The 16,401-nt window shown below is 38.3% G+C and overlaps 1 protein-coding gene across 3 annotated transcripts in view; it reads right to left on the bottom strand.

Annotated features, from left to right (window-relative positions):
- Window positions 1-356: 356 nt before the first annotated feature.
- TMEM236 (transmembrane protein 236) overlaps window positions 357-16,401 on the bottom strand; it is a 54,634-nt gene continuing 38,589 nt past the window's right edge. Inside the window, exons 4-6 of one of the 3 annotated variants that reach the window (XR_010339487.1) lie at window positions 9,309-9,589; window positions 2,534-2,653; window positions 357-440 (exon numbers count right to left, since the gene is read on the bottom strand). Coding sequence is in view for 2 of the 3 variants with exons in the window: in XM_012465448.3 (XP_012320871.1) it covers window positions 9,006-9,589 (584 nt within the window). In the remaining variant the exon portion in view is untranslated. Of the gene's footprint in view, window positions 441-2,360; window positions 2,654-8,891; window positions 9,590-16,401 lie in introns of those variants that run through there. The other 2 variants (XM_064368392.1, XM_012465448.3) reach the window with 2 other exon arrangements.

The raw sequence follows: 16,401 nt of genomic DNA on the forward strand, positions 1-16,401 counted from the left end.
AGCTCATGTAACTTATTGGATACGGTACTAAAAGTGAGAAGCAGCATGGGTGTACGGTCTTCGAAATGTGGTTTCTACTGAATGCACCACTTCTACTTTCGCATCATTGTAGAGTTGAAAAATCATTATGTCTAACAATCCTAAGTCAAGGACCATCTGTATTTTGGAACTCAAGAGTCTAGTCAAAACTTTGAGCATCCAAGAAACAGCTTGATGAAGAGGCTGGTACATTTCAGTGAATTTCAGCCTCTCCCTGTTGTCATGGCTGTGCCAGGCAGCTGTCAGGGAAGCAGCCCACATACCCAGTGCAGCCTGCTGAGACCAGGCCAGGCAACAAGGATTTAGTCCTCCAAATGTCAGGACTGTGTGTTCTGATTGGTGCTTTTATTTGCTTTCATCACTTCTCTTCAACCTAGTACTGGAAATCCTAGCTAGAGGCTCTAGAAAAGAAAAAAAAGAATAAAAGCATTCAAATTAAAAAGGAAGAAGTGAAATTATCTCTGTACACAGATGGCCTGATTTTAAATGTAGGAAGTCCTAAAGCTTCCAACACACACACACACACACACACACACACACACACACAACTGTAGAGCTAATAAATTCAACAAAGTTGCAGGACATAAAATCAAAACACAAAAATCAGTTGCATTTTGATATACTTGTAATGAACAATCTGAAAATAAAGAAAATAATTCTATTTACAATAGGATCAAAAAGAATAAAATACTTAGAAATAAATTTAACTACATAGACAAAAGACTTGTCCACTAAAAACTACAAATGGTTGCTGAAAGAAAAAGACCTAAATTAATGGAAAGATACCCTGTGTTCATGAAATAGAAGACTTAATAATATTAAGATGTCAATATTATCCAATATAATCTATAGACTCATGCAATTCCTATCAAAATCACAACAGGTTTTTTTGCAGAAATAAACTCCATCCTAAAGTTCATATGGAATTTCGCGGGAGTCCGCACAGCCAAGACAATTTTGAAAAATAATGAGTTGAAGGATTCACACTTCCTGATTTCAGATCTTACTACAAAACAACAGTAATCTAAACAGTGTGGTACTGGCATAAGGATAGCCATATAAGCCAATGGAATAGAACAGAGAGGCCAGAAATAAACCCATGGACATAAAATCAAAACACAAAAATCAGTTGTATTTTGATATACTTGTAATGAACAATCTGAAAATAAAGAAAATAATTCTATTTACAATAGGATCAAAAAGAATAAAATACTTAGAAATAAAGTACAGTTGATTTCCAACAAGGTACCTAAAGCATTCAATGAGGAAATAATAGCATTTTCAATAAATGGTGCTGGGAAAACTGGCCATCCACAGGCAAAAGAATGAAACTGGACTCTTATCTTACACCAAATACAAAAATTAACCCAAAATGGATCAAACGCCTAAACCTAAGAGCTAAAAACTATAAAACTCTTAGAAGACAACATCAGGAAAGAAAATCTTCACAACGTTGGATTTCACAATGATTTCTTGGATACAATACCAAAAGCACAAGCAACAAAAAAGTCGATAAATAGGCCTTTATCACAATTAAAAATGGTGTGCATCAAAGAACACTATCTGGAAAGTGAAAAGACAGCACAGAATAGAAAACATCTGTAAATCACATATCTGATAAGGGATGAATATTCAGAATATATTAACAACTACAACTCAATAACAACAACAAAACCAAATACAAAATGGTCAGTGGACCTAATATACAAGTGGCCAATAAGCACATGTAAAGACACTCAACATCATTAGTCATTAGGGAAATGTAACTCAAAATCACAATGAGATACAGTTTCACACCCAAAAGAATTGTTATTATTAAAAGAAAAAAACAGAATAACAAGTGAAGGTGAGAATATGAGAAATTGGAACCCTCAGGCATTGCTGGTAGGAATGTAAAATGGTGTAGCCATTGTGGAAAACAGCTTGGCAATGCCTCACAAAGTTACACATATAATTGTCATATGACTGCCAATTCTACTTCTAGTATGTACCCAGAAGAACGGAAAATAGGGACTTAAACAGATATTTGTACAACAATGTTCAAAGAAGTATTATTTATGATAGCCAAAAAGTGGAAGCAACTCAGGTATCTGTTAGCAGATAAACAAATGCAGTATGTATATACAGTGGAATATTATACAGCCATAAAAAGGAATCTTGATATCTGCTATATGTACAACGTTTCAACATATTGCTAAGTGAAATAAGCCAAACATAGAAGGACAAATATTATGTGATTCCACTTATGTGACGTACACAGAATAAGTAAATTCATAGAGATAGGAAGAAAAGAGTTTACTAAGGGATGGGGAGGTAGATAATGGAGGAGAATGGAGAGTTATTGTTTAACAGGCACAGAGTCCATTGGATGTTGGATGATGGAACGTTCTGGAAATAGAGTGGTGATAGTTAAACAACATGGTGAATATATTTAAAGCTATTGAATTGTACAGTTAAAATGACTGTAATAATAATTGTCTTATATATACTTTACCACATTTTTCTTTAAATCCAACTCATGCCACGCCATCTACATCCTTCTACTAAGTTCTGGTTCTGAATTTTGGTTAGCTATTGATGATGGTGGTTATTTTTAACTAGTCCTTTCTTCAAGCTAAAAGATAAAGGAAATTCTCATTTTTTTATTGGCAAGACAATCACTGAACTATGTCATTTCCTCCTAGACTTTCTCAAACATCAGCCACCTCCTACCCACTCAGTTTCATGTAAGATGAACTTCGCTCTGAAATAGTTCTGAGAAAATTAGCTGGGCAAATTTTTTCAAAACCTGTTACATCATTTCTTACAGATAAAACTGGTAAGCCATTCAGAAATGGTGTTTTTTCAGTAAGCCTATCTTTTGATGAACAAATTTACTCAAATCTTATCAAGATAATTCCTACTCAGCCAGAAGAAAAAAAAAGATACGATGCAGCTGAGTAAAAATTTAAAAATTTAGATCTTCTTATATCTCACAGTTTTCAATCCTTATCAAAATACAGCAAAATATCTACAATGCATTTACAGTTTAATAGAAAATGACCACATCATAGCAATCCAATTTCTTTGCATTCAATTACTTACATAAAATCAGGCTTTAATTGTAATTGTCTTCAGATAATATATTTAGATTTATCGTAATCTACAATGTGTAGATTTATGCTATTTGAAGGACCTATGAGTTTTGTATTTCTATAACCAATACTTTGTTTCATTTGGTTCTGTTTGTCTTGGCACATCACCATTTTACAAAGTAATTTAATTAGAAGGCTATTTGAACCATTTAATTTTTGAAATACATTTTTGGAATAGATTAAACATGTATTGTAATCTGAAATTGACTTATACTTTACCGACGGAAACCAAGACACAAAACTGCTGGGCTGATTCTTCAGAACAACCCTAACTATGTAAGGTTATGTATAATTTTCAGCAATTTGAAATGCAAATTTTCTATTTATTCACTCAAATATCCTGGAATACTTCTAATGCATCTGAGTTAAATATTTAAAAGAAAAAAGTTTTGTAGAGAAAGAAGGTATTCCTTAAAAATCCATTATTTCCATTTCAATGTAAGAATAATTATGTTAAAATTAAAAATCTTATTAAAAATAGACAAAGCTTAGAAAATTAAGATTTGTGTATATATAAATGCAAACTTTCACAGCAAGTGTTACTTTAGTAAATATTATCCTCAAATTCATATAAAATCAATTTATAATACATTTAAGACTAAACTACTTTTTAAAGTAATGTTGCCAGTTTTACCAACATATTTTTGTGAATAAGTCATTCATAAAAAACATACCTACTCTATGACAGGCACTCAAATTTGTCAAATGATTAAATTGATGAAATGTCCAAAAAGTAATCTTTAGGATATGGTAATATATGTAAAAGCTCTCATAAATAATCAATTGTTAATACAAATATGTTAGTAAAAGTATTAATCACTGGTATCCAGGGATGTAGAGGCTGTGCATTGTCCCACCTGAAGGGGCGCTGTATGATTTAGAGTTCATTAATTAATGTCACCTTGTAAAGATTGGAAACACCTTTCTAATGCAGTTGGATCTGGTTCTCAGTGTCTCTATGTGGGCAGGTATACATAGCTGTTTCTCTGTTTTCTCACCTTCTGACTCTACTATATATGTGTCTGGATCCGATTACTACAGACCACAGAAGGTGGATGTGAGACAGGCTACCAGGAAGCTGAAAATTGTGTAAAGGCTGCGATGGTTAACACTGTGTCAACTTGGTTGGATTGAAGGATACGAAGTATTGTTCCTGGGTGTGTCTGTGAGGGTGTTGCCAAAGGAGATTAACATTTGAGTCAGCAGATGGGGAGAGGCAGAGTCACCCTCAACCTGGGTGGGCACCATCTAATCAGCTGCCAGCGCAGCTAGAATAAAAGCAGACAGAGGAACGTGGGAGGACTTGACTGGCTGAGTCTTCCTGCCTTCCTCTTTCTCCTGTGTTGGATGCTTCCTGCCCTCAAACATCGGACTCCAAGTTGTTCAGTCTTTGGACTCTTGGACTTACACCAGTGGTTCGCCAGGGGCTCTTGGTCCTTTGGCCACAGACTGAAGGCTGCACTGTCGGCTTCCATATTTTTGAGGTTTTGGGACTCAGACTGGCTTCCTGCTCCTCAGCCTGAAGACGGCCTATTGTGGGACTTCAGCTTGTGATCGTGTGAGTCAGTCCTCCTTAATACACGCCCTTTCATATATACATCTCTCCTATTAGTCCTGTTCCTCTAGAGAACCCTGACTAACACAAATGCACCCTCTCATAACGAAACAAACATCCCAACAAGAGATTTGCTTAAACATAGAATTTTAATTAACATGTAAAAATAGCCCCTTTGTGAAACAAAATGTCTTTAACCATTTCATTTTTTTTTCTATTTTATACTATATCTTCTATGGAGTATAAGTAGTTTTTTTTTTTTATTTTTTTTTATTTTTTTTTTTATTTTTTTTTTTAGACAGTCTCGCTCTGTCGCCAGGCTGGAGTGCAGTGGCACGATCTTGGCTTACTGCAACCTCCGCCTCCTGGGTTCAAGCGATTCTCCTGCCTCAGCCTCCCGTACTTTAAGTTCTATAGTTTCTAAGTAGTACATTGTTCTTTTTGTGAAAAGCCACTGATATATTCACTATGTAAGGCCCTGCTCCAAGGAACGCAGCACAAGGCAATCATTTATTAGGCAAACAGCATGATGCCCAGCACACAGTAGGCCTTCAGCAAGCAATTTAATTTCCCTTTTCTTTCCTATGCCTCAATTCAATTGTCATTCAGTGAAAGGGTGCCTCAACAAGATAAACAAGACTATCATTTACACATCAAAATTTCAAACATTAACATTTAGAAAGAAAAGACACTAAAAAAGTCTATTACAGGTATTAGAATTTTTTATAAAATTATAAATTTTATAAAAATTATAGCATCAATAAAATTTTATAAAATTACACAATTATTTTATTACTATAATGCAATAAAATTATTAGACTATTAATAGTCTAATCATAGATTAATTTTTAAATGTACTTTCCTATAACTAACTGTATTTGACTTTTTTTTGAGACAGAATTTCACTCTGTCAACCAGGCTGGAGTATAGTGGTGAGATCTTAGGTCACTGCAACCTCTGCCCCCCAGGTTCAAGCAATTCTCCTGACTCAGCCTCCCGAGTAGCTGGGACTACAGGCAGGCACCACCACTTTCAATGGCAAAAACTGCAATTACTTTTGTACCAAGCTAATAATTTTAATAATACATGTAACTTTTAATTACAGTGTAGAACTATCAGTGTTTTCCCAGTGTAATTTGCTGTAATATCTACTAAACACCATAGAATTGCACTCAATAAACGTGTACACTCTAATTAAAATATTAAATTAGCTACTCAATTTTCCTCCTACACACAATCTTTTGTATATGCCTTCATTATTTGTATAAAGTGTGACTTCTGAAAATATCAGGCACATTAATATTAAAGTATTAAATACAAAATGCACTCTAAACTCAATACTTCTGAGTTTATCCGAGCACTGGTTCTAATATAAACATATGTTTACATAAAATATTTTCATATTTAGTAATATTATAAATTAATCCCTTGGTTATAGGCTTTTCTTAATAATAAGCTATCCATGGCAGAATTTGAAAGAAATTACTTGTATTATAATTTTTTTTTTTGAGATGAGTTTCACTCTTGTCAACTAGGCTGGAGTGCAAAGGTGCAAACTCAGCTCATTACAACCTCTGACTCCTGGGTTCAAGTGATTCTCCTGCCTCAGCCTCCTGAGTGGCTGAGACTACAGGTGGGTGTCACCACCCCTGGCTAATTTTTGTATTTCCAGTAGAGACGGGGTTTCACCACGTTGGCAAGGCTGGTCTAGAACACCTGACCTCAAGTGATCTGCCTGCCAAGGCCTCCCAAAGTGTTAGAGTCATTGCATGAGCCACTGCACCAGGCCTTGTGTTATAATCTTTTTAAGTTATAAGTCTGGTAAGCACCTGCAGGGTTGGTTGATGAAGAGAGAGATGCATTGTTAAACAAGATGCTTTCAGGCTTTTCTTTAAGGAATTTAAAGATTAATAGGACATTCAGAAAAGTAAACACATAATGTAAGTATAAGTAAAATGCTGTAATTCAGATTCTATGGGAACTCAGAGGAAAGACACTCAAATGTCCAGTGAACGGAGGTTTGTGTCCATTTTAATCTATACATTCAGCAGATTGATCACTTTTGAACACAATACTGCTCAGTGAAAAAGTAGTCTGAATTAACCTTAAGATTGTATTCTTTTTCACAAGTGCAAGGTTTAAATGATAATTCCCAGAGGGCAAGCAGGGACACAGAGAAGAATAAAACAGGAAATTTCTAAAAATGCATTGAGATACTTGTTTCTTGGAGACTTGTTACCAATCCGGTGCTTAACATTTATCAGATAATGTGCTCGGCCATCTGCCAGATAATGTGCTCAGGGGATTCCTTACCCTTTAATCCTCCTAACCTTATTAATGTAGTACTAGTATTACGTTCATCTTTTAGATGTAGAAACGGAGGCCCACAGAGGTCAAAGAACCTACCTCAAATCAGAAAGCTGGAAGGTAAGCTTTTAACAACTGTGAGCAGATCTTCTCTAGCAGTGTGACAGAAATCCTAAAACACAGGGAAAGGGAGACGGGGTGGCAGGGGGTGGCGCATTTGGTGAAGCATAGAATAACACAAGGTCAAATTCTCTTTTATTTTTTCTTAGATGGGTGTCACTCTGTCGCCCAGGCTGGAGTGCTGTGGCATGATCATAGCTCACTGCAGCCTCAATCTCCTGGGCTCAAGCAATCCTCCTGCCTCAGCCTCCTAAGTAGCTGGGCCTACAGGTGCATATCACCACACCCAGCTAATTCTTGGATTTTTTGTAGAGGTGGGGTCTCTCTATGTTGCCCAGGCTGGTCTCAGACTCCTGGACTCCAGCAATCCACCTGCCTTGACCTTCCAAAGTTCTGGGGTTGCACGCGTGAGCCACCACACCTGGCCACATGTCGAATTCTTAAGCTATTTGTTACCACAGATCATTGGAGAACCTGACCATATAAACCACTACCCTTGCATACATAAGCCTCTCACAAATCTCTCTAGCACCTGAAAATTTCTATCAAATGAACAGCATTGACTGGGAATATCAGAGAGTGTCCCAACAGGATGAAAGCAAGTTGCACGACTTTGAAGCTAATTATTTTATAACATCAATATATTCATGATATAGTATCACATAAGACACTGATACATTGGCTATTATATTTGTAAACTGAACTTTTAATTTTAAACAGGGCTTGTACTTGATTATTTATCACAGTATCAAATTCCACAAATAAGATATTCTTTGACTTTGAAATCTCTGTCTTCACTTTATGGCTTTTTATTATGAAACTTTATCTTGGTATTACTGATGTACCTTGACTTCATTATATGAAACAACACTCATATTAGTACTTCAGTACTGGCAAAACAGCTAAGCCTTAAACTCAGCCAAATATCTATTAAAGTGCATTGTTTTTTATGCTGAAATCAATTTATTAAATAAAAGTCCCTTGCCACAATGGAATAAAGAATATAATTCCATGTTTGAAGGAACCCCTAAAACTACAATTTTCACATTTTTAAAAAGTATAATCTAAAAATGATTCAATAACTTCAAGTGCTTTTTTTAAAACTAAATTTAATCAATCAATTCATATAATGCTCTCTTATTTATATAAAAGATTAAAATCTTATTCTAGGGCTAACTCGATAAAAAAAGGTTCTTAGTTTTTAAAAGGGCTCTATTGAAGAGTATTCTTAGAAAAAGTGTGGTATACATCAGTGGTCCCCAACCTTTCTGGCACCAGGGACCAGTTTTGCGGAAGACAATTTTTCCATGGCTGGGGGTAGAGGTGGGGGTGGGTGGGGGATGGTTCTGGGATGAAACTGTTCAACCTCAGATCATCAGGCATTAGATTCTCATAAGGAGCACAACCTAGATCCCTCACATACACAGTTCACAGCAGGGTTTGAGCTCCTATGAGAATCAAATGCCACTGCTAATCTGACAGGAGGCAGAGCTCAGGCAGGAGGCAGAGCTCAGGCAGGAATGCTCAGCTCGAGGCTCACCTGATGCTGTGAAACCAGTACTGGGACCATGGTCTGTGGGTTGGGGACCTCAGTATACACAACTAACTAAAATTAACAACTAATATTTTCTAGAAATACCTGAGAGCCAACATCTAAGAATATAACTTTGCTTAAATTTAGCACCATTTGTATATGTAAAAAAAAAAACGGATATGCTAGAGTTAGTAAAAATGGCTTATTCTCTACAATTGTTATTTTATAGTGCAAAAATGTACACCCCAAGAAAAGAAAGGATTACAAATGTGCACACAGGTATCACAAAGAGGTCTTACTCAATTCCATTTTCTTTTTAAAATGGAGACATTTCAAAGGCAGAAAAAGACCTGAGTCTGGTTAGGTAATTGAAGTAAATGTAAGAGAGAGTCACGAGGACATTTTTACACAGGCCCAGTACCGGTGTGATGGTCCCCAGCGCAATGATTAAACCAAGTCTAACAAAAACAAATGGCAAATCTTGCAGCAGGACGCCCAGGGAACTGAGAAGAGGGTTTTGGGGAGTGAATGTAATTCGAAGGAGAGAAATAAAACTGAATATGTAGACTGGGTATAGCCAGCTTGACTTGTACACGTTGGGGTGACCGGCCACACGCACCATTTCTATCGTGTCAGACCACAGGAGAAAGCTCCATAAGAATATCTCTGCCCGGACGTCGCTCCGAGACATTGTTCTCAGGATTCCTGAGTCACAGGAGGGCTCCTGGGGCCCCATGAACACAGACACATGGCTCTGTGTCCTGGCTCCTGATGGCTGGGACACCTGGGTGCTGCTGGTTGCCTGGGGAGATGCAGCATTTTCTTGACTTTGCCTCACTTGCTCTGTCACAGTTTTTATTTGTTGCAAAGAGGTTGAAGGGATGTGTCCATTTTGACTACCTGCAATAAACAGATTTATTTACATTTTAGTTCAAATGTTATTCAAATTTAAAATTCCATTTAATGGTGGAATTCTCCATATCCTTTTTTTCTTCACTTAATTTAATTTTAAGTTCCAGGGTACGTGCACAGGATGTGCAGGTTTGTTACATAGGCAAATGTGTGCCATGGTGGCTTGCTGCACCTGTCAACCCAAAGTCATTTTTTTACCACTCCATAATAACAAACAGTATTGGTTTCTAAGCTACGCACTTTCACACATGATCTCATTTAATCCTCAGAACAAAGGTGAGAAATAGGGATTACTATCCATTTTACAACTATGGAAACTGGGGCCTGAGAAGTTAAAAGACGCCCATATTCAAACACAGTTAGTATTGGACAGAGCTGGAATTCACACCTAGATTTGTTTGACTCCAATTGACAAACTCTTAACTTTATGGCTGCTATTGCCTGTCTAGAAGCAATAGATCATGTGCTAATTATAAAACATTTGAGTGTCATAAAATCAAATGAATCTGAAAGTCCTCCAGTCCAACCCTGTCATTTTGTAAGACAGAGAGGCCCTGTCATTTTGTAAGAAGAGGCTCGCAGAAATTACCATACCCCAGATCTTCAGGCATGAAGTTTGGTGCTAAGAGAAAATCTACTGTTTTGTGTGTGTATGTGTGGTGGTTTTTTTTTTTTTTTTTTTGATACAAAGCCTTGCTCTGTCACCCAAGCTGGAGTGTAGCAGTATGATCTCGGCTCACTGCAATCTCCACCTGCCAGGTTCAAGCGATTCTCCTGCCTCAGCCCACACGCTCCAAGTAACTGGGATTACAGGTGCACATCACCATGCCTGGCTAATTTTTAGTAGAGATGGGGTTTCCATGTTGGCGAGGCTAGTTTCAAACTCCTGATCTCAAGTAATCTGCTTGCCTCGGTCTCTCAAAGTGCTGGGATTACAGGCATGAGCCACGGTGCCAGCCTAGAGGGAATCTATTTGACCACTAAAGATTCGTAGTGAAGACTGACATGCTGAATCCAAGATTTTTAAGCTGTTCTTTCACAAAAATTCTTGAAGCGATTGTTAGGATTGGTTAACCTAAAGCCTCTCTTCTGTGGCCAAGTCAACACACGAGTGATCTGAATGAATAGGGCACATGATGTAACACCAGTGTGTGTGTGTGTGTGTGTGTGTATGTGTGTGTGTGTGTGTGTGTTTCTCTCCGTGTATACATGAGTGTTGAGGTTGAATTATGAACAAACTCCAATTTCAAGACCTAAAATAATGTTGATGCCGTTGTTTTTATACACAGAAAGTCTAATGTGTTCTGTTTCAAATATTTATCCACTAAAACGCCATTTTAGTTGCTACACATTTATCAGGCCTTAACAAAGTTTACTCAGCAAACATGCTGAGCGGCCATATGATGAGATAAGACAAAATTTAAAGGGAGTCATTAGACCGAGTAGCTCTAAAGGTCAAAGAGGCAAAGTCAATAAGAATTTGTTGAACAGCATGAAGCTGAACATGAAAACATTTTAAAATAAATAAACAATGATTGATAACTAAGAAAATGCTTGACTACTATAAGTACAAGTTTGTTTAAAGGACACAATATATTTATATTTTCTTTTATACAATTAACTAATTATTGTTAAAGTTGAAGTGTAAATTGAGCATTTTTATAAACTAAAAAGATAATCTAAATTCTCGATGACACATTACTTACTTCCAGGATGAATCATTGATAGGCAAATGTCAGCACCCATGCCCTTAGAAACTTCTTTACCAAACTTAGAATTCACAGTGGCCTGAGTGGGAATCATCTTAATAAATAACACTCAAGTAAGGGAGAAAATTATATAACAATTTAGTATTCTTAAATTCATAAAACCACTTCTTATTAAACTCAGATGCTCATTTATATCCATTGAACCTCTTACATTATTTTAAAAATTCATATAGAGCCAGGTGCGGTGGTTCACACATGTAATCCCAGCACTTTGGGAGGCCAAGGCGGGCAGATCACCTGAGGTCAGGAGTTTGAGATCAGCCTGACCAATATGGTGAAACCCCGTTTCTACTAAAAATACAAAAATTAGCCGGGCATGGTGGTAGGTGCCTGGAATCCCGGATACTTAGGAGGCTGAGGCACAAGAATTGCATGAACTCAGGAGGAGGAGGTTGCAGTGAGCTGAAATTACACCACTGCACTCCAGTCTGGGCAACAAGCCAGACTCCATCACAAAATATAAAATAAATACAAATAAATAAAAAATCAATACAGAAAATGTGCCTTAGAATATGTCATGTCCTAGAGAACTTTTCTTCCCCCCTCTTGGTAGATGAAGCTGTCATAATGAAAATCCAAATGCCTTTGTTAACATTCAGAACACACTGTATAATTTGGGCTTTTGAAAGATGATTGCAAATTCAGCATTGTTTCAAAGCCAGGAAGTGGAAACCCCAAAAGTGACACATTAACATTTTTTCAACACTCAGTGAGAGTCTTAACATTTCAGATGCTAGGAGCCCTGCTATGAACAATGAATTCTCAGCTGGAGTCTGGTTTTGATGAAATACATGTATATGTGGTGAAATTAGGTCTGTGAACTTCTTATCTCTCCACAGCTCAAAAGGACTCATTTAGATTAGAAGGTATAGGAAGTCTGCTTCCTCTTTTCAAGTGAGAAGTACTAGAACCATTAACTGGAAAGCTTTGATGACCTCCCAGAGGCCTGGGGAGAGTTGAGGAAGCTGAGAAATCTTTTGGTCATTGGAAGGCACCAGCAATTACACCTCTGAGCAAAGTCCAGGGTCATGTATTCAGTACTATTCCCTTTAGCTCCATGATGAGTTTTCTCTCCAAATGAGTACTTTCTTTCTTCCTTTTTTTTTTTTTTTTTTGATGGAGCCTCACTCTTTCTCCCAGGCTGGAGTGCCCTGGCTGATTTCAGCTCACTGCAACCTCCACCACCCAGGTTCAAACAATTCTCCTGCCTCAGCCTCCTGAATAGCTGGGACTACAGGCGCCCGAGTCAGGCCCAGCTAATTTTTTTGTATTTTTGTAGAGACAGGGTTTCACCGTGTTGTCCAGGCTGGTCTCGAACTCCTGAGTTCAGGCAATCTGCCCACCTTGGTTTCCCAAAGTACTAGGATTACAGGTGTTAGCCACCGGTGCCCGGCCCAAATGAGTACTTTCTAAATGTCGACTTAGAGCTGGAATTATTATTATTTTTTTTTTTCCGAGAGAGTCTTGCTCTGTCGCCAGGCTAGAGTGTAGTGGCGCAATCTCAGTTCACTGCACCCTCCGCCTCCCGGTTCAAGCAATTCCCCTGCCTCAGCTTCCCGAGTAGCTGGGACTACAGGTGCCCGCCCCCACGCCCAGCTAATTTTTTGTATTTTAGTGGAGACGGGGTTTCACCATGTTGGCCAGGATGGTCTCAATCTCCCGACCTTGTGATCCGCCCGCCTCAGCCTCCCAAAGTGCTAGGATTATAGGCATGAGCCAAAGCGCCTGGCCGAGCTGGAATTCTTTTCCCATTGTTTGTTGTTATTTGTTGTTTTGGTAAAACAATATTCATTGTACAAAATCCATAGAAGATATAAGCATAAAGAGAGTAATCTCCTCAGCTGCTGAGAGGCTCACATTGCCTGTAAAAGTCAAAACAGCAGCCTTTCCATACGGTTTCCCACATCTGATTCTAGCTGCTGAAACGACTTTTGGTCATCACTGTATAAGCTGAATAACCAAGAAAATGTCATTTTGATAGCAGACAAGTGGTTAAGTAGGCAACTATAACACACTTTACTTTGTTGTTTATTTATAGGAATTTATTTTTACCTCTAAATTGTTCCCCAAAGGTTTTAATACCTAACAGGAGGAAAAAAGAAAAACAAAACAGGACAGAAGATAACAATTCAGCAGTGAGGCATTTTCTAGAGTGTGCATTCCTCTTGCAAAGAGAACAGGAAAACAATACATTATCTAAATTAAAACAGAGGCCGGGAGCAGCGGCTCATGCCAGTAATCCCAGCACTTTGGGAGGCCGAGGCAGGCGGATCACTTGAGGCCAGGACTTCCAGACCAGCCTGGCTAATGTGGTGAAATCCCGTCTCTACCAAAAATACAAAAAAGTTAGCCGGGTGTGGTGGCGTGCACCTGTAGTCCCAGCTACTCAGGAGGCTGAGGCAGGAGAATCGCTTGAACCCAGGAGACGGAGGTTGCAGTGAGCTGGGATTGCACCACTGCACTCCAGCCTGGGGAAGGTGGGAGAGGAAAAGAGCTGATAAGAACTTTCTACATTTTAAAACCCTACGGTTTTAATAGGGTTTAACGCACTTATTAAAACCCTATGGTTTCTCCATTTCATCTTACTTTATGTTATTTTAGAGATAGGCTCTTGCTCTGTTGCCCACACCGGAGTGCGGTGGCACAATCATAGCTCACTGCAGCCTCCCACTCCTAGACCCAAGCGATCCTCCTGCCTCAGCCTTCCAACTAGCTGGGACTACAGGCTTGCATCACCGCGCCTGACTAATTTCTTTTAATTTTTATTTTTTATAGAGACAGGGATGACTTGCTATTGTTGCCCAGGCTGGTCCCAAACCCCTGGCCCCCAAGTGATCCTCCTACCTCAGCCTCCCAATGCACTGAATTACAGGCATGAGCCACTACAGACAGCCTATTTTCCTGTTTTAATGATGAGTAAACTGAGGCACAGAGAGATTAAACACTATTTCCAAGGTCACACAGCTAGCAAGTAGAAAGATCAGAACTTGAGTCCCAAACCCTTAGCCCTTGTACCACACTGTCTGTGGCAGAGTATTACAGGCCAGGATAAAAGTTTTGGATTTTATTCCAAGTTTAATATTAGGTTGGTGCAAAAGTAGCCACTTAGAGGAGAATGTGAGGCAATAAAATCAAGACACAGAGAAGTCAGCAGAGCAGCTGAAGTGCAATGAGACTCTTACCCAATTCACAGCAGCCAGAAGATAATGGCTCAGAAAATTATATGACTAGTCTTAATTAACAGTCCCCCAAATCTACTTCTCTCGAAGGGAAAATGGTTAGAGGAATTTAAAATAGAATGACTTAGGCATAACACTGAGGAAAAAATTTGGAGCAGGAGAAAATTACTAGTCATTTCAAAATGATTTTTGTAAAAACATTTGGCACACAAAGCACTGACGGTCATCATAATCTCAGAGGATGGGGGAAAAGGCAATAAATTAAAATACACTCCAAGGTAAACTAGAAACACTGTTATTTATTTCTTTATTCATTTATTTACTTACTTTAGAGACATGGTCTCACTCTGTTGCCCAGGCTGGAGTGCAGGGGTACAGTCATAGCTCACTGCAGCCTCGAGCGCCTGGGCTCAAGTGATCCTCCTGCCCCAGCCTCCCAAGTAGCTGGGACTATGGTCTCACTCATGCATCCATTCATTTGTTCACTGTCTCAAACACCTAGATTGTCTAAGATCTGTACTAGGAATTGTGGAAGATGCAACAATCAACAGGTATGATTCCCACCTTCTAGCAGCTTCCATTCAAATACAGCACTCGGGACTAAACCTTAGAAAGCACAACTTCATCATTTATTTATTTACTATTTTTGAGACAGAATCTTGCTCTGTCACCCAGGCTGGAGTGCTGTGGTATAATCCTGACTCATCGCAGCCTTGACGTCCTAGGCAAACACGATCCTTCCACCTCAGAATCTCAGGTAGCTAGGCCTACAGGCATGCACCACCATATCTGGCTCATTTTTAAAATTTTTTGTAGAGATGGGGATCTCACTATGTTGCCCAGGCTGGTCTTGAACACCTGGCCTCAAGTGATCCTTCTGCCTCACCCTCCCAATGCACTGGAATTATAGGCATGAGATTCCACACCCAGCTAAACACTGTTATTTTGACATTATATACTCACTGAGGTAGGGAAGACAAGTAATATTGCCAAGCAATAAATGATGAAATGGGACACCTACCTCACACGTTGGTTCTAATGAAGGAATACATCAGTATCTGTAAAGCACTTAAAAACAGGTTTGACATATAGAACGGTCATGTATGTGTTAAATAAATAAAAAGTAGCAATAGTGAAATAATTTATTTTTTCAAATTAATTGGGACAGAATATATCAGAATGCAGTAAATAGTAAGAATAACATAATTTGTTTAACTTTGGCTATAGTTACACTGTAACTCAGTATCTGGCATATCAGGGGACGTCACAGGTTTGAGAAAGACTGTCGCACTACAGAGATTAAACAAGATCATAAATTTACTTCGAATATTTGCCTGTTCACATCACAAAGAAAAATGCTACCCTACAGATGTAACCCATACAGGTGAAGGTAGCTTACACCAGCTAACAAGAGACTCTTGTGTGTATCTCTTCCTAATTCCATGATCAGTGTTCAGTGATATCATCTTGGTAGCTTGAAATTAGTCATAGTGGGAGAATTTATACCACAGACATTGGCAAATGCTACAAATCAGGACTTCCCCACTCCTCAATCCCACTTCACAAAGGCAATTGATTAAACACTGACCAGTATACTACTGCCTGTGCTCAAAACTGTACGAGCTTTCACCAAATAATAATAATGAATTCAAGACAAACATTCAACCCATTATCAGTTCTGGAAAACCCTGTGGGCATACATTCTCAGCTGTGAAATAGTTGGGGCAACTTTCTTTACGGAAAGCATTAGATTGTTATCCAGTAAATTCAAAAATCCTAAGATCCTGTTTCAGTTCTTTGCCACACACTGCATAAATCTGACAATAAATAAATGTATCATTTCTGTATTTTA

Source organism: Aotus nancymaae, unplaced genomic scaffold, assembly GCF_030222135.1.
Source record: "Aotus nancymaae isolate 86718 unplaced genomic scaffold, 86718_ANA_hifiasm-v0.15.2.pri h1tg000077l, whole genome shotgun sequence".
Classification (NCBI taxonomy): Eukaryota; Metazoa; Chordata; class Mammalia; order Primates; family Aotidae; genus Aotus; species Aotus nancymaae.